Here is a 17,414-nt window from a genome sequence, read left to right as displayed (position 1 = left end):
CACGCGAGGCCTGCATGAGGACACGGGGCGCTCCGCGTCTGCACGCCGAGCATTGAGCCCTCCCAAGGAGCCAGCCAGCGACGCCTCCATCTGGGAGTTTCGGGCCCCAAGGACCGTGTGAAAGTGTATTTCCGTCGTTCATGTGGCCCCAGGCGTCTGTCCGAGCTGAGTACCCCCGGGGCTGCCCAGGACAGTGATGCGTTCATACAGGTACAGAGTTCAGAGAAGCCTGGTCTGGACCACAGTGGCCCACAGCCAGTCTGCAGGGAGGGGCTGTTCTGAGGATGTGAGGAGAAAGGGGACCAGAAGAGACTTTGCTGTCCCCTCCCCTCCCACCAACACACACACACACGCGCGCGCGCGCGCACACACACACACACACACGCACACACACCAGCTCTGCTCTCTGCAGGGCTGTTACTTCTCCAGGACACACTTCCCCTTCCCAGGTCAGCCCAGGCCCCAGACTTGGGCTGGTCCCTCTGCTGGCTGAGCCCCATACTGCTCCTGCAACCTGGGTGCCTGTCTCCAACCTGTTGCGTTGAGAGTGCTGGGCGCCCAGGTTGAGGGCAGGCAGCACAGGGGGCGCAGAGGCCAGAGCAGTCCAGGGAGAGCAAGCAGAGGCTTAACCACGCGCCTGGAGTGGGCGGAGCTGACGCAGTGCGCCTGCACAGACGGGTGTGTTGGGGGTGGGGAGGGGTTCTGTTTGCATGTCTGCATGCCTGTGTGTAAATGTGTGTCTGTGTTTTCTCTGGGTGTGCACATCTGAGTCACGTGTGTGTCTGCAAGCGCCTATGGTGTGTGTGCATGTGTGTGCATACTCAAATATCGATTTCTCGGTAACATTCGTGAACAACATGTTGAAGGATAGAATCCATGCCATATTTTCTATACATCTTCCCTATTTTGGTTTTCTCCAAATTCTTTATAGCCAATCAATATAACCTATAATCTACTTAGTTAATCTTAGCCTGTCTTCTCTGCCATTAAACTATAAGCTTCATGAAGAGTCTCATATCTCTTCTTACCGCTAAATTCACACTGCTTAGAAAAATGTTCGGAGTATGTTAGGTGATCAATAAATATGTGCTTTAAGGAGATTTCGAACAAGCAGAATGAGTTTACTGGGGGTCTCCAATGGAAAGCTATGCATTCTTTAGAGCACGCCCTCCTAGGCTCATCTGATTCTAGCATTTTATTGTCTTTGGACTATTTTATAATGCTATAACCTGTTGATAATTGGTAACCATGCAAACAGTTTCCGCCCACAAGCAAGCACATGCATCCTGTCCTCTGAAAGGTCACTAGACTTGCCCCACCCAGCCAGTTTCACACCATCCATAAACTCACTTTACTCCGTTTAAATTTGTGCTACTTCATTTCTGCCTGGTTATTGCATTCGTAATGAGTTACAGAAAATGGGGAATGTATGTTCAAAGCGAGGTGAGTTAGTTCTAGACACCTGCTGTACTGCACATTGCCTGTAGGTGACAATACTGCACACTCCAACATTTGTTAAGGGGGGTAGACCTGATGCGATGTGATTTTCTCACCACAGTAAAAACAACCTTTAACGTGCTCTTGACTATTGTGTAACTACCAATTTGTGCCTCTTAATCCCTTCACCTTTTTCACCTAGGTGGGCACTAGACTTATTGAGGGGGGGGTTACTTTGTAAATTATATAAGTGTCTAACCACTACACTGTACACCAGAAATAATATTGACTGTCAACTTTCATTGAAAAAATAAAAATCCTTTAACACGTGTTTGTTTGATTGATTTATGTAAGTCATAACTTGCTCTGCACACTCGTGGTAAGTGGCACAGTTAGTGATACACAAATGAAATGATAGGCCTCTCAGAGTGACATAGAGGTAAATGAACCGGGATCATAATCTTGCATGATTTTTTGCTTTAATTTTGCTTAAAACAATTACAGACATGTATGCATATGCTTTTTCCTCCCTGCATTACTCATTCACAGCCATAAGGAATAGTTTATAAGGTCGGAGGCAAGACATGAACAACAGCTTGTTGTTTGTTTGCTGTGCAGTGGCAGAGTCAGCTCAGCAAAGCGCTTCCCTAATGTGCCGCGATGGGTGAGGAGTGGGAGAGGTTTGGGTGTCCTTCTGTCCACCTTTTCCTTGCAGGATCCTGTGTCCAGGACATTTCCTGTGTCCCGAGGGGCAAAGGGTGGCTCATGTCTCCTATTCTGGGGACCCCGAGCCCTGCTGGGAAAAGCAGGAATGAGGTCAGGGCCCAGTAGAAAGCCGGCTCTGGTGCTAACCAGCTGGTGTTTGGGGGACTCAGATGGGGGGTTACCTAGAAGGGGCCTGATCCCCCCTTGTACTGGATCTTGGAGGGGCTGTAGGGGATTGGGAAGCCAGCCCCCAAGTGGGCCCTCCTGAGCAGGGTGCAGACTGGAAGGAGTGGCACAGGTAAGAAGCTGTCGGGAGGACATGATGCATTATCAGGATCCAGACTTCCTGCTGCTTCCCTACTCTGGGACTTGGGACAGCCTGGCTTAGTCGCTGTGGGAGGCATATGGGCAGCAGTTAGGGTGGGAGCTTTGGGATGCTTGAGACCACTTGATGAGAGACCAGAAGGCTCCAGGCAGAAACGTGAGAAAATCCAGTAAAGGGAAAATCCTGTCCAGGATCACAAGAGTGAAAATCAGCTCACTTCTCCCAAGGTCTTGCAAGAGCTGTGGACTATCATAAGGACCCTCACTCTGAGTGACCAAAGTTGTTCCCATCTAACTCCTTAGGATGGCATCATCCAATTCGTAGTTAACACCCACGCAGACCAAGAGCCCAAGTTGGAGGATGGTGCCAAGCCCTGGAAGGTCCCGGACACCACTGACCAGATCATTGATCTATGATGTCATTAGACCCTCCACCAGGCTCCCCTCACTCTGCACAGTGGGCTGGTATGTGGCTGGCCCCCTGGGGCACTCCATCAACCAGGGACACTGACCTGGGGAAGACCCCAGGTGGATGGGGTTGTGGTGAGTGTATGTGGCTGGTGCTGTCCGCGGTGCTGAAAAAGGTACATCCCGGCTCTGCAAAAGGATCTGACCTCAGAGGCTGATGTCCCAATTGGGCCCAGGAAGGCAAAGAGGTGGGGATGGGTGGAACCCGTGGAGGAGTGGACAATCCGGAGCAGAGGGTTCTGGGCTCCTCTCTCTGCCTCTTCTTTCATCTGTGCTCTTTGCTCTCAGGTATGGCCTTTCCTGAGCTCGGTGTCTGTCTGCCCCACTTGGCTGGGCCACGGGGCAGGAAGATGCTTTTGCTAAAGCTGTTTCAGTGAGATGAAAAACAACCTAGAACAGAGGTCAGAAAGATACAGCCTGGGAACCGCCTGCTTTTGTAAATAGAATTTTATTGAAACGCAGCCACATTAATTTATTTGCAGACTGTCTATGGCTGTGTTTGCACTGCAAACAGACTTGCATTGTTGCAAGCGGGACCATATAGCTTGCCAAATCTCAAATGCTTGCTATTTGGCCCCTTAAAAGACAAACAAAGAAACAAACAAAAAACCTGTTTTTCGACTTATGACCTAGAATGTCAAGTTGAGAAGCTTGCAAATTATTCTTTTGGGCTCAGAAGGTAGAGCAATATTTTGACTGTGGTCAACTCTGGGTTTTAGGGAATTCTTTACATGTTAATAACGGATTCTGTCCATAGCAGGACTAGTAGCTGGCAGACAGAATGGTAAGAGGAGGGTTAGGAGTGGAGAGAGAAGATGCTGGAGGTGAGTCAGGGAGAGCACCCACGGAAGAGGTATAAGCAGAGGGTGAGACTGACATGTCATGGAGATGGTGTCTGGGAGAGGATGTGGACACTCTGGCTGAGATCGATGCTCCCGCCAGTGGCACACGAGGTCCTGGTATCCGATGCCATGTGGGTGTCCTCCCGAGGATGATTCATCTCTTGAAAGCTGATGGTGGCATATGCAGTTCCTGCTCCAATTCCACAGCGGGGGTGGCCCTTGCAGCGCGGATGGGGTCTGTGGAGCTGTCTAACTCGGGCTTCTGCTGGTGACCCTGTGTGGGAAGCCAAGGTCAGAGCAGGGCAGAGGGGAGGGCAGAGGAGAAGGCAGAGAAGGTCCTTAAAGTGAATTTGATTGTGACAGGACATCTGTTCATTTTTCCCTTCTTGCATTAAACATTGTACAAGGTCCCGTGTACTAAGTGACCCAACAAATAGAGCACTTATTTCTTGCTTCCGATTCTACTGAACACTCACACAGACCTGAGTGGAGCATGCTATTATTTTACACGCTAAAAAACGAAGTCTCAGAGCGGTTAAGTACCTCTCGAGGTCACATCTCTGCTGATCAAGAACTCAACCCCTAGCCTCCCACCACCCTGCTCTACCCCCCCCAGGCCAGTCCGCCTGGGGTTCCCCTTGCTAATGGGACAGTCAGGGACTGACTGAGCCAACAGTCTCCTGATCCCGTGGCCTCACGTACCTGAATAACGGTGAAACCCAGAAACTTTAAACAAGAAATGGAGAAGTGGAGAGTGCATTTCTGGACGTGCGGGACAGGGGCCGGCCAGGGCTCGGGGCAGGCTCGGTCCAGGACGCCCACCGCACTCACCAGCAAAGTGGGCCCAGTGGCAGGGCGAGAGTCGCCCATGCCCGTGGCTGTCCTGGCTCCTTCCCTCCTGTGGGTCTTCACTCTGGTGGAAGACATCAGGTCTGTGACACAGGGCCCCTCGCTGAGGCTCGAGGGAGTGACTAGGGCCAGTCAAGTGTGAGGTGGGAGCCTTCATAACAAGACTTGGTGTCTGGAACCGGGGCTGGGGACATATCCAGCTTGGCTCAGTGGCTACTGGCTGGATTCTTGCCACCACGGCACCCGCTCTGGCTCGGGGCCTTCACGACCGAAATGTCCAGCTCCCTCTCGGCCACCTGGATCCCACACCCACCCCAACTCACGTGGAGTAGATGAAGGACAGGCAGAGAGCAAGCAGTCCAGTGACTCTGGCTCTCCCGACAGCCCCCAGAACCACTGCTTTCCATGTTCCCTGCAGCCCTGCAGACAAGACGGATCCTGTGTGAACCCCATCTTGATGAGCGGGCATGAGGCCCCTCCTCTCCAGCACAGAGGGGTGCCGGTCTTTTCCCACCCAGGGACCATCTCCAAGCCCTCCCGCCCAATCTGGGAGCTCTGCCTTCTTCAGAACAGCAGGACGAAGGGTGCGGTCCATGGGGCACCCCAGCTGCCCCCTCTCGTGGGGGAGCAGACTCCGTCCCCTCCAGGACCAGGTTCTTCTCAGCCAGGGTCTCTGGGACAATGCTGGTTCACTGAGCACAGCATAGGTCCGATCTGGAGGGGGTTACTGATAACCGCAGAGGCCGCATGTGCAGGTGTTGGGGGCGGGGGAACAGCGCCCGTAAGGGGAACTCTCTCCACTTTGTGCTCAGTTAGCTGGGACCTAAAACTGCTCTGGAAAATGAAGTCCCCTCCAAAACTCCCAAGGCATTTGTGACTGGAGGAAGCAGAGAGGGTTGTTCAGACCAGCAAGGAGGAGGCTGGACAGGGTACTGGGGGCGGGGCCTGACGGGACTTCCATGGAAACGCGCCCCTCCCCGAGCCCGCCACTAGAGCGCTGAAGTCTGCAGAGATTGGACCTGGAGAAGACTCCACTCTGGTCAGCGCCAGAGGCAGTAGGTGAGGGGGTAGGAGGGGTACTTTTTAACTGGGCCGTCTCCTAGGTAGACACCTGGTGTCATGCAGTTTGGGGTCCCTAAAACGGGAACAGCGGATTGTCCTCCTCAGTGGCGCGGGGTGGATCTGGCCTCGCATAGGCACCCCTACACCCAGAGCCACCGACACGCAGGAGGGACAGAGCTAGTGGCCTCCAGGTCCCTGACTCTGCCAGGCCTCAGGGAGAGTGCACTGGTGGAGCCATCTTGTCTCCCTATGTTCTCCATGACTAAAGCATCCTGGCCTTGGACTCACAGGTGACGTTGAGCTGCACGGTTCCCTCCACGGTCACACCAGCTGCAAGAAACATCAACCAACAAGTGAGGCTGGTGCCATGGTCCTGGGGCTGTGGGGTGAGGGTGAGCGCCAAGGAGAGGCAGGTCCTGGGGCCCAGGGAGGCCAGGGCAGCCGATGTCCAGGAGAAGATTGGGGGCATGCCCCTCTCACAGGCCCAGGGCACTGAGCAGGTCACATTGCGGGGCAACCGGACTCCAGGGTCCCCGGGATGTGGACGTGAGGCATGAGGGTGAGGGCTGAAGGAGAGGAAGAGGCATGGGGTCTGGAGGGTGGAGAAGTGTGGCCTGAGAGAAGCCTCGGGCTTTGGTCCAGCTCGTCCCTCTGAGCCGGACATGCTGGACTCCAGACACGCTGGACCTCCACCCCTCTCCCAAGAGGGGGACGCATCCCAGCCCCACCCCAGGGGAACCGCAGAACCCGCCCACGTGGCCTCTCTGTGACCCATGCCTTACACATCACACACACAGTAAGTGGCTTTCTTTTATAACTACGTCTCAAATAAGACCCTCTCTCCACTATAAAGAAGTAGGTCCCTGTGTCGTTTCTCTGTACATCTCTGATATCCAGGGAGCAGTTGGAGGCCACAGGTTCCCCAAGGAGATGGAATCAGCCCTGGGTGTCCTCCTGCATGACTCGATCTAGGTTGTTTGTGGCAACAAGAACATCCTGCTGTTCCCTCGCCCCTTCCTGGAACCAGTAGCCGCGAGATGGTGAAGCATTAGTCCAGGTGCTCACAGGGAAGGAGAAGGCACAGGGCACAGAGATGCACAGGCCCTCCTGCACGGTCACAGACTCCTGCACTGTCAGCTGGTATCTGCCATCCTGAGCCAGGGACCCTTTGGGGAAAGGAATGTGAGCAGAGCCCCCAGGCTAACCCTGCCTCCCCTCCAGACACTCACCTGCCCACAGCAGGGGCAGCAGCAGCAGCAGCATCTCTGACTGGAGGCTTCTGGGCTCTGTGTGAGAAAAGAGAAGGAAAGCAGTGGTGGTGGTGGAGGTGGGGGACTCGGAACCTGGGGCGGAGCACGGGGCCACCTCATTCAGGGAAGAGGAACCTCAGAGAAGAGCTTAGGCCCCCTCTGCACAGAGTGTGGTCACCGCACAGAGTGTGGTCACCGCATGGTCCATGGACCCTGAGACCCTCCCAGAGAGGAGCAGGGTCCCGGGCCCTGTCCCTTCCCTAAGGGGCTTCTCCACAGCCCAGACCAAGGCTGCTGAGGACATCTGAGGATGTTCACCTGAGTCTCCTAAGAAGCTCCCATCTGAGGAGCTTTTCTGAGTGCCATCATGATGGCCACCTGCTGCTTTGACCCGAAGGGTCACAGCCTCATCTGGAAGCCGCGATGGGTCCTATGAGGTGTGGGATTTTTTTAATGTCTGCGTGAACTTCTGGGGCACAGGAAAGAAGGGGTCCCAAGTGAAGTGAAGGCAGCGTTCATCCCTTCACTCACCAGACTCTTGGCAAGCATCTTAGTGTCTGTGTGGGCTGGATGGAGACAGGGACGGATGGGACCAACCTGCTCGTGCCTGTGAGGTGCCACCTGCCCACTGGTATCACTCGCTCCCCGAATACACACAACTGCAGGGTGTTGGAGCTGCGCTCAGCGGCGAGTCCACTAGTGTCCTGCTAAGCACTAGTGGTGCTGAACGCATTGTAGTTTGAGTGTTTCTCAAACGACAATGCCAGTTGTTGATGTTGTTGTTGTTACTTTTATTTTCAATGGCACCTTGAAAGTAAAACCCTTGTGGCGTCTTCCTGTAAAACATAGGGCGAACACATGTCCCATGAGCACTTCAGCAATAACATGATATTTGCCTTTTAAAATATACTGCATTCTTTTATCAGAAATCTTTTGTAAGATTTCCCGTTTCCCTTATTTGCATAGGCTTTCCGGAATATCAGGTCTATACTTAACACCTAATTTCAGAAAATGTGTGAATCTAGCTTCCTGATACAATTATGTCTTTTTTCCTAGGTGATTTCTTTTCTGCCTTAAAAAAAAATTGCTACTTTACAAGTGCCATGAAACCGTAAGTCACTTCCTACCTTTCGTGGGAGTACGAAGTGTCTAATCTCTACGTACAATGAAAATAGGCAAAGTTTGCTGCCAAAATCTGCTGCTCATCGTTGAACATGGCTCAGAAACATAATAAATCTGGAAAACGTGGGTGGGCCATGAAGCTACCATTGAAATTTGAGGTTTGGCTCGCGTGGTTTTCCGTCTCACTCCGCGTAGGATGCGCCTGGCGAAGTCTCCGCCCCGGTGATGTAAAGCCGTTCGCTACCACGGATTTGTGAAATATAGATCTGCGCAGTAGTATCCGAATGGATGGTTTCTCAGTCTTACTCACACAGAGAGATTTTTTCTGCACTCTCCTCTGATGTATAAGAAATGGAGTCTCCAAGAAATGAAACAATACCTTGTTCTCGGCTGTTTGAAAACGGTAAGAACGTAACACATAATGGAAAACCCAACAATAAAGAAAGTTATACCATGTTCAAGGACAAGAAGGTTCTAGGAGTTTTCCCTGTATATCTTGAAATAATTATCATTTACGTAAAATAAAATGTATGCCTAAAAGTATGCAATTCTATTAATGTCCACAAATGTATGCTTCCACGATCAGGACGTGGAATGTTCCCATTACCCTCTACTGGTTCCCTGATGTCTCCGTGATTCACCGTACCCACTTCCAGCCCCAGGGCTAATGTCCTCTGTATCATGGTGAATTAATTCTGTCTATGGGAGAAACTCTAGACATGTGCTCATTTGTGTCTAAGTCGTTTCACTGAGTATCCTTTTGGAATCGACCCAAGGAGTCCTATCTGTATCCGTACTGTATTATTGCTAAGTACCAGTCCATTGTCTGTCACCTGGATTCAACCTGTAATTTCCCAACGACGAGTGATGTGAAGTATGCCTTCACTTGCTTAGCGGCCATTATTTTCTCCTTTGGTGAAGTAGCTGATTAAATCCTTGGCTGTTTTCAACATATGGAAGCAACCTAAATGCCCATCAACAGATGAGTTGATAAAGAGATTATGTGTCATATGTACAATAGAATATTAATCAGACATTAAAAAAATGAAACCCTACCATTTGCAAAGACATGGATGGACGTAGAGGTTATTATGCTGAGTGACATGTCAGACAGAGAAAGATAAATACCATAGGATTTCATTTATATGTGGAATCTAAGGACCAAAAAGAACAAACTAATCAAAAACGGACTCACAAATATAGTGGACAATATGGAGGGGGATTGCGGGGCTGGAAGAATGGGGGAAGGATTACAGAAGTACAAATTAGTAGTCGTTGGATGGTCACTGGGATGGGGAACACAGCAGAGGGAGTGCAGTTAGCACTAATAGGGTGGCTAGGTGGAGGGCCAGAAGAGGGAGGGACCAATTGGGGTGATCGTGTTATGAACTATAGAGATGTCTATCTGATGTACTGTATACTTGAAAATAACTTAAATAAATATTTTTTTTAAATCTTTGGGGGTTTTTTTTGTTGTTGTTTTTTTTACACCTACAGCGGCTGGTCTTCCTAGGAGGTCTCCCATCCAAGTACTAACCAGGCCCGACCCTGCTTAGCTTCTGAGATCAGACAGAATTGGGCGTGTTCAGGGTGGCATGGCCCTGGACTGTTTTGTTTTCTGATGGTAAAATATACATAACAAAACCTTTACCATTTTCGCCCTTTCTAAATGTCTGGGTCAGAGGCATTTACGACCATCCACATTGTGGCATGGTGGCTTTCACCACTATCCATCCCCAGGCTTGTTTCGTTTTTCCCTGAACTGAAACTTTGCTCCCATGCGAAGAATAACTCTGCACCCACCACAGCCAGACCCAGGCGGCCACCTTTCTCCTGTCTGTATTGATGAATCTGCCTCCACTAGGTACTTCGCGTCAGTGCAATCATACAGAATATGTCCCCTGGCGACTGGCTTGTGGCACATAGCACGGTGTCTGCCACTCACACCATCGCACGGGTCAGAATTGGCTCCCTTTGTAAAGCTGGGCTCTCTTTGTAAAGCTGGGCATCTTAAGGAATAGTGGAGGAGTGCCCGATTATGTAGTGGGCAGTTGCATTACCCTATTATTAGTAGTGCTGAATATATTTGTATGCGTATAGGCTGTTTGTCTATCTTTGGAGAAATGTCCATTCAAGCCCGTTGCCAACTTTAAAATAGGGTTATTTGGTTCTTTCTTGTGGAGGTTTTTTTTTGTGTGTTGTTGTTGTTGCAGTTGTTTTACACATTTGGGTTTCATTTGCTTGCTTGCATACTTCTTGCTTTGTTTGAGATCCTTAAATATATATTCTGGACACAAGTCATTCATCAAGTACATGTTCGCAGATCTTTTTCTCCAGCATGTAGCTTTTCCTTTGTTCTCTTCACAGTAGCTTACCCAGAGCAGCAAGCGCCTGTTCCCTAAAACATGTGTCACTCACAAGGTGGCGCACTACTGTCTAGGGACAAGGAAGACCAGAGTGGACAAGGTCCAAAAGCCAGATGGAGACACTGAAGGGGTGCAGAAGGTCACGTGAGCAGTGCAGTGGGCTGAGTAATGGCCACCCAAAGATGTGCAGATCTTAATCGCTGGTACCTGTGAATTTTACCTCAAAATAAAAAGAGTCTTTGCAGATGTGATGAAGGGAGGATCATGAAAGGGAGATTGTCCCAGTTCATCAGGGAAGCTCCCTGAATCTCGTCACACATGTCCTCTACGAGAGAGGCAGCAGACTTGTCCCACACAGAGCAGGGTGCGGTAGTGTGACCACAGAGACAGAGACCATGGAGACAGAGAGAGCAGTGAGGCAGCCATGGCCAAGAAAAGCCAGCAGCCACGGCACCTGGAAGAGGCGAGATGGATTCTGGAGGGAGTGCATCCCAACCCACGCCATGACTCCTGCCAGCAAAACTGATTTTGGTTTCTGGGGTTCAGGACACGTTCCTCCAAGGTGTTGGCACTTAATCTTCCTTTGTTTCAGGGCTCTCCATCAAGAACACAGAAGGGACAGTGGAGGGGACATCTTCCCTCTCTATAAGATGTTCTGGTTTTAGGACCGAGAGAATACATTTCCTTTTATTAGAGGCTGAGTCTGTGGTCTTGGGTCACGGTGGCTCCAGGAACCCAGTACAGTCGGGGATCCATAGAGCAGCGCTGGGAGATGCAGAGAAACATCTGCAAAGTCGCCAGGCCTGGTCCCCTGACTTCTCTGTTGCCGAGCTCCTCATAGGGCTGTCTGTGACCTCTCTTCCCACACCCCTTCCTCCAGCTTCCCCCCAAACTGGCTCCATTCACAGCTCCATGACATTGCCACTGAGCACCAGGCAGCCGGCATGAGGATCACCAGTGACGGCGGCTGCCTTGTGCTTTATCTTCTCCCTGAGCCGTCGAACCCTTTCTTGCTCCGCCTGTTGTCACCACCTACTCACATCCCCCATCTGGACTGCTCTCCTGACCTTCAGATGTTCGTGTCCTGCTCTCCCGCTGAAATCTCCAGCTCAATGTCAGGTGGCCCATGGGAATGACTGTCACTCTCCAAACCCTCTGCTCCATGTCCAGGAAGTACGACTCTGTCCTTACGGGTGCTCAGGAGAAATATCGGGTGACGGTCCTTGCTCCTCTCGCTCCCTCGATCCCCACGTCCACTAGGAAATTTGGTCCACTTGGCCTTGAAAATACATCCAGAGGTAAAGCCTTGCTCTGCACTCACCTCCCCAGCTCCACCACCATCGTCTCCTGCCCTCCAGCCACTCTTGGTCTCCGCTTTGCTGCCAGGGACCCACTCTGGCCTGTTTCACACAGAGCATCCATGAGCGCCCGTGAGAAGGGATGACGTGTCTTGTCTCTGGGCTGCTCCAAGGCCTCCAGGTTCCTGAGTTTCCTGCGAGGCCTTCCGTGGCTGCGCATGATGGGTCTGCTCCACCGCCCAGCAGCGCCCCCTCCCTTGTCTCCCCATGCCGTCACGTTTGTCTGTCTCCTGTGTCCCCCCTACGTCACCACATAGCTTCTGTCAGAGCTGTGACGCTGCTTTCCCAAGTCCCTTCAGGTCATCTTCTTTAGGTGAACACTCTGCTCTCTCCCCATATTTAATTGTTGGCTCAAACATCACTCTTTACACTCTCAGATGGTGGAAATCATCCCCAAATATGGCACTTGATCCTTATCATCGTCTGATTCTTCTCTAAACACAGATTACCATCCAATCATCTGTAATCTTTTCATTCAGTTATTTTTATTTGTATCCTCTTGCTTTCAGATGACAGAGATTTTTGATACCATTTTTGTGTTCACTGGTGCATCCCCAGCACCTACACCAATGCTGGCACACAGCAGGTGTTCAGTTATCCTTGGTGAAGAAGTCTATAAATAAGTGACTGGTTGTTACTTTGGTCAGAACTATACAGAAATCACAGACACACACACACACACACTTGTACACACACACACACACATTCATGCACATGGGGTGATTTTCACTGAGTCTGGAGGATGAGCAGTGCTCGGGGATGTAGGAACGGGGAGGGAAGGGTGTTGCAGAAGGAAGTTCACACATAAAGCTTCAGAGCCACTAAGGCCCTGGCCGGCTGGCTGTGACGCTGTGAGATGCAGGAAGAGGGTGAGGCATGGTGGAGGGCCCAGGAGGGGACTGATCTCGCCAGGCCTCCAATCTGGCCAGCAGTGGATGCATTGGCATCTCTGGCCATGCAGAGGAAAGTCATTGCTCAAATGGTGCAGGATGGGGACAACGTGGTCTCTGCAAACGCAGCCTGGAAGCCTGTGTCAAGGAGAGAAATGGAGGCTGAAGGTTGGTCAGTGATCTGGGGAGGGACAAAGGCTCAGGAATGACCGGGATCAAGGTGGCGAGGATACGGCCATCAAGATGAACTGTATGAGAAGAAAAAATGGAGATTTCTGGGATCGGGGAGATGGGAGGGAGGGCAAAGTGGAAAGCCAGTCCCCATTCATGCCCTCAGTGATGGGGCCACCATGTCATCCCTGTGCTGGAGAACTCAGTAGAGAAGTGGGGTCGGGGAGGAAGATGGCAGCTCAACTCTGCCCATGCTGAGCAGAGAAATCCCAGGGGCCATCCTGCAGGAGGTGTCTGCTGGGTAGCGAGACACCAATGTTACTCCCCTGAAGACTTTACCTGGGACAGCTTCTGCATCCTACGTGTGTGCTGTGGACCTCGTAGCCTTTCTCCTTTGGTACCTCACTCTGCGAGAAGAGACCAGCGTCTTTTTGTCTGGTTCCATCGGGCTGCAGCAGGTGTTGGAGGGGCAACTGAGGTGGCCCCACAGGCCTCTTGGACCGCAGCAGGAACCTCCCATCCTGGACCTTCGCCAAGTGGGGCACACGTGACAGCTTCCCATGTGGAATCCTCACTCCACCCCTTCACTTCCTGTCTGCCCCACCCTGACCAGTCGGGGACTCTGGCACTTGTTCTGGTCCTCGGCCGCTCTTGCCCTGCCCTCCCCATGCCTCTCCTCCCCCCTGGGCCCGAGCTAACATGAGGATGACAAGGCACAGAAGGAGAAGCAATGTCTTGATAGCGGCTTCCCCGATGGCCACCAGCATCACCTGTACCCTGGGTCTTGAGGTCCCTGTGGAACAAGGAAGGACTCACCTACTGGACGGCCATCTGTGTCCTTCCTCTCCCAGTAGGTCTCTGACGTTGTCATCCAGGCTTCCTGTATCCCTGCATCCAGGACCCCTGCGCCTTCGCCCTCCCCAGCCCATGCCTGACCCCGAGCAGCTGGATGCAGAGAAGAATGCATGAGCTGGACCTTGTCAAAATGAAACACTCCCCCTTCGCCCTCTCAAGCCAACTGACAGAGGGGCCTGGACTCTAGTCCCCCTTGGCCCAGAGTCAGGCCTATTTCTCTCCCACTCAGTGTCTTGCAGGATCCAGGTTCATGCCCCTCTTCCCCTGGCATCGCCCATCACAGTCCCTGGCCTGGCAGCAGGACAGTGGTGCTCGCGGCCCTGTGGACGTTCTGGGCCTCGCAGCTGACTCTGAGGCTGGAGCTCAGCCCCCCACGGATGTTCAGGGAGCTGTTGATCCAGGGCCCTGCTGAGTTGGAGGTGATGGCAAAGGAGGGGTTGTTGAGGTTCCCCTCCAGCAGCTGCTCCCCCAGCCGCCAGTGCAGGGAGGGGGCCAGCCGGGCGCGGGAGGAGCAGCTGCAGTGCAGCCCTCATCCTCCCAGGAGCAGGAGGGTCCCAGCAGCTGTGGGGGGCCTGTGAAGAAGGAGGGAGAAGGGTCAGCAGTCTTTCCCCTCCCCACCCTCCCAGGGGGCCTCTCTGGTGCTTTCCCCCTCCCCACTCACTCTGCACAGAGAGGTGCAGGGAGGCGTGCAGGGAGCCTCCCGGGTGCTGAGCTCGGCAGGTGACTTCGCCTTCATGGCCCGACTCCACCTAGGGCAGCTCCAGGATCCCAAGGCTTGAAGGTTGAAGAGGCTTGAGATTCCGCTCCCCTGGACCCAGCCGAGTGTGGCAGGAGGGTTGCCATCAGCGTCACAGACCAGGCACAGGGCGTGCCCCTCCAGGACTGAAAGAGATGAGCCGTTCCCCACATATCTCATCTCTGGAGAGAGACAGACAGACAAAGACAGAGGGGGGGGGGGAGGGAGGGGGAGAGAGAGAGAGAGAGAGAGAGAGAGAGAGAGAGAGAGAGAGAGAGAGAGAGAGAGAGAGAGAGAGAGAGAAACAGAGACAGAGACAGAGACAGAGACAGGGACATGGTGGCTGACAGTCTCCATCACCCCCTCCTTCAGTTCGACATCTCTGTCTCCTCCCCTGGCCCACTGGCTTGGTTCTGTCTGGGTTCAGAGGCTGGACTGGTACACCCCAAGGAGCTTGGCACAAAGTGTCTGGGTCTCTCAGTTTCAAGGGAGACTCAAGGTACCACTGGGACATGCCTGTACTGTTGGCAAAGGAAAGCAGAGACCCTCCAGGCTTCGTGAAGCAGTCGGTGCATGCAGCAGGAACTAGGACTAAGGCTTAGTCCTAGCAATATTCCAAGGGGCAGCGGGAAAGATGGAAAGCCAGGAGCAGTGCCATGGGGAGGTGACATGGGCTTCGAACAGTGTGTACGAGTGTGTACAGGTGCACGTGTCCACAAGAGGTAAGGTAGGGAGGGTGGGGATTTTTATCCTTGTCTGTCTTAGAGCTGATCCTATTGAAACTCTGATTCCCCAATCCTGCTCCACAGTGGCCCAGGGACAGGCCCAGCCCCTAAGGGGCGAGTTCTTTCCTACACGTGACATTTCTGAAGAAGATCCTAATGGTGAGGTTCTGTAAGGCATCTGGAATAGAAAGATATGGCCCCACTTTAGAGGTGAGGAGCAGGTTGTAAGTGGACCCCACAGCCATGGAGGAGCAGTAGGAGCAGGGGAGGTGAGGGTGCTGGCCCACTGCCCCCTGAGACTCAGGAGCATGCACAAATCAGCTCAGCCTCCCTCTCTCCCTTCTTTGTGTGGACACACACACACAAACACACACACGCTCCAACCCCACTGCCCCCAGGGACCAGCCACCCCTCCGAACTCACAGGAGACATTGAGCCTTATGGTTCTCTCTGTGATCACCCAATATCCTTGACGTTTCACCTGACAGGTGAGGTTGGTGCCGTGGTCCCTGGGCCTTGGGGTGATGGTGAGCACGGAGGAGGAGCAGAGGCTCTAGGGCTTCAGAGAGTCCAGAGCATCCCCTGCCCAGGAGAAGCTGAGACTCCTCCCTCCACAATACCCTGGCAGGCTGCAGGTCAAGTTCATGGGACAGCCGGACTCCGGGCCCTCCAGTACGTGGATGTCCGGGTTCTTTGTCAGGACTGAAGAGCAGACAGGGAGGTGCCTGGGCCCCAGGGGCGGGGACACAGAGTGTGTCCCTGAGAGGGACCCATGCTCAGGGCCCAAGCTCACCCCAGGCCCGCGTCTCTTCCCACCATCCCAGCCCCAAGGCCTGGACAGTGGCTGTGCCAGTGTCCCATCCCTGTTCTGACATAGGATCCCACATCCCAGGTTCTCTCCTGGGCCCCTGCCATACCTGTCACCTGAAAATTCAGTATCTCGCCATAGTAATTATGTTTCACATTAGATCCTCTCTCCACTCGGAAAAAGTACTTTCCTGTGTCGCTCTTCCTGGCATCTATGATGCTCAGAGAACAGTTGTTAGTCAAGGGGCCCCTGAGGAGGTGGAATCGGCCCTTGGTCTCCACAGACACTGCTCTGTTTGGGTGGTTCATGGCCGCAAGTTCGTTGCAGCGTGCATAGTTCCCATTCCAGTACTAGTACATGTAGAGTTCAGCAGGGGGATACCGCGCATTCCAGGGATAGGAGGAGCAGGGCACGAGGACACACAGACCCTCCTGCACTGACACTGATTTTTGCGCATGAAGCTCGAACCGGAATTGTCCTGAAGGGACCCTATGAGGACACAGAGGCTCAGTTGCAGCTCTAGCCCCTTTCTTACCTGTGCCTGTGACTCACTCCTCGCCCACTCACCTCCCCACAGCAGGGGCAGCAGCAGCAGGGGCACCATGTCTGCGTCTGACAGGGCAGAGCCTGGGTTCAGGTCCCTGTGTCAAGGAAGGAAATGTACAGAGTGTGCGCTGGGGCCAAGGACTCCCCAACAGGAAGGAAAGCCTGAGAGAGCTGTGGCCATGCCTGGAAGGGGAACTTGGGCTCCATAGGCCATGGGGTTGGGCTTGAGAACGTGGAGTCAAGGGGATGAGAGATCACTCTGTCCCACCCTCTCCCCAATCAACTCCAGGCAGGTGGATATACAGAGGTCCCCGGAGGTTGGGGAGCTTGTCCAGATGAGCGTCTGGAAGTGAGAGCCTTCCACATGGTATGTAAGTCCAGAAGGGGAGTCGCCCAGGAGCCCAGCTTGGTTGGAAGAGAGAAACAGGGCTGATCTGGAAACTGGGGGACCTACCCCCCGCTGAAACCACTGTATGTTCTGAAAACGAATCATTTTAAACTTTCTTAAGACCGAAGGAATTCAGGCCCAAATCCAATGGAAGGTGGAACGCAGAGGGGAAGCTGAGTGGTTCTGGGAACATGAAGGTTGGTCTTCGAGGGTCCGAGGGTCTGTGGGACAGTGATGGAGCAAAGGTCTACTCAAGAGGGATGTGCAAAGGAAGATCCTTCCCCCATTTGGCGGGGACCCCACAGGCTAGACCTCAGCGCAGAAGCAGATGTGCCCCCCATAGAGCTCAGGATGTTTCCCCCTGAGCCCCTCACAGGCTTGGTCCATTTTTCAAAGCCTGGCAAGGACTTCGGGGATATGAGGACATGACCTGCAACCCCAGTGGTCTCGTGTGAAAGAGACTTGAACGTTTTCCCATGTTCCACAATGATGGTAAACATTTTGGAAATTTC

At 53.0% G+C, this 17,414-nt stretch overlaps 1 protein-coding gene and 2 pseudogenes across 1 annotated transcript; all 3 read right to left on the bottom strand.

Annotated features, from left to right (window-relative positions):
- Window positions 1-3,648: 3,648 nt before the first annotated feature.
- On the bottom strand, window positions 3,649-7,014 carry LOC107500489 (myeloid cell surface antigen CD33-like). The gene is made up of 5 exons (XM_016125777.2): window positions 6,917-7,014; window positions 5,976-6,017; window positions 4,949-5,045; window positions 4,608-4,689; window positions 3,649-4,050 (listed from the first exon to the last, which is right to left on the bottom strand). Exons 1-5 carry the CDS (start codon window positions 6,948-6,950, stop codon window positions 3,931-3,933), a joined length of 375 nt encoding a protein of 124 aa, XP_015981263.2. The 5' UTR covers window positions 6,951-7,014; the 3' UTR covers window positions 3,649-3,930.
- A 2,533-nt stretch (window positions 7,015-9,547) lies between these two features.
- Window positions 9,548-9,666, bottom strand: LOC118611860 (annotated as a pseudogene).
- A 3,162-nt stretch (window positions 9,667-12,828) lies between these two features.
- On the bottom strand, window positions 12,829-16,572 carry LOC107500370 (annotated as a pseudogene).
- Between the last annotated feature and the right edge of the window lie 842 nt (window positions 16,573-17,414).

This window comes from Rousettus aegyptiacus, unplaced genomic scaffold (assembly GCF_014176215.1).
Source record: "Rousettus aegyptiacus isolate mRouAeg1 unplaced genomic scaffold, mRouAeg1.p scaffold_m13_p_14, whole genome shotgun sequence".
In the NCBI taxonomy this organism is placed as follows: domain Eukaryota; kingdom Metazoa; phylum Chordata; class Mammalia; order Chiroptera; family Pteropodidae; genus Rousettus; species Rousettus aegyptiacus.
The sequence above is the reverse complement of the archived record's forward strand: the minus strand, read 5'-3'. Positions and strand labels throughout refer to the sequence as shown.

Bases quoted from the DNA above. Each gene is read 5' to 3' on its own strand.
- LOC107500489 (XM_016125777.2), bottom strand. From the start codon at position 6,950: ATGCTGCTGCTGCTGCTGCCCCTGCTGTGGGCAG. The intron at 6,018-6,916 runs GTGAGTGTCTGG...TGTTTCTTGCAG, and splicing joins GCTGCCCCTGCTGTGGGCAG to CTGGTGTGACCGTGGAGGGA. The intron at 4,690-4,948 runs GTGAGTTGGGGT...GTCTTCCACCAG, and splicing joins CTGTCCTTCATCTACTCCAC to AGTGAAGACCCACAGGAGGG.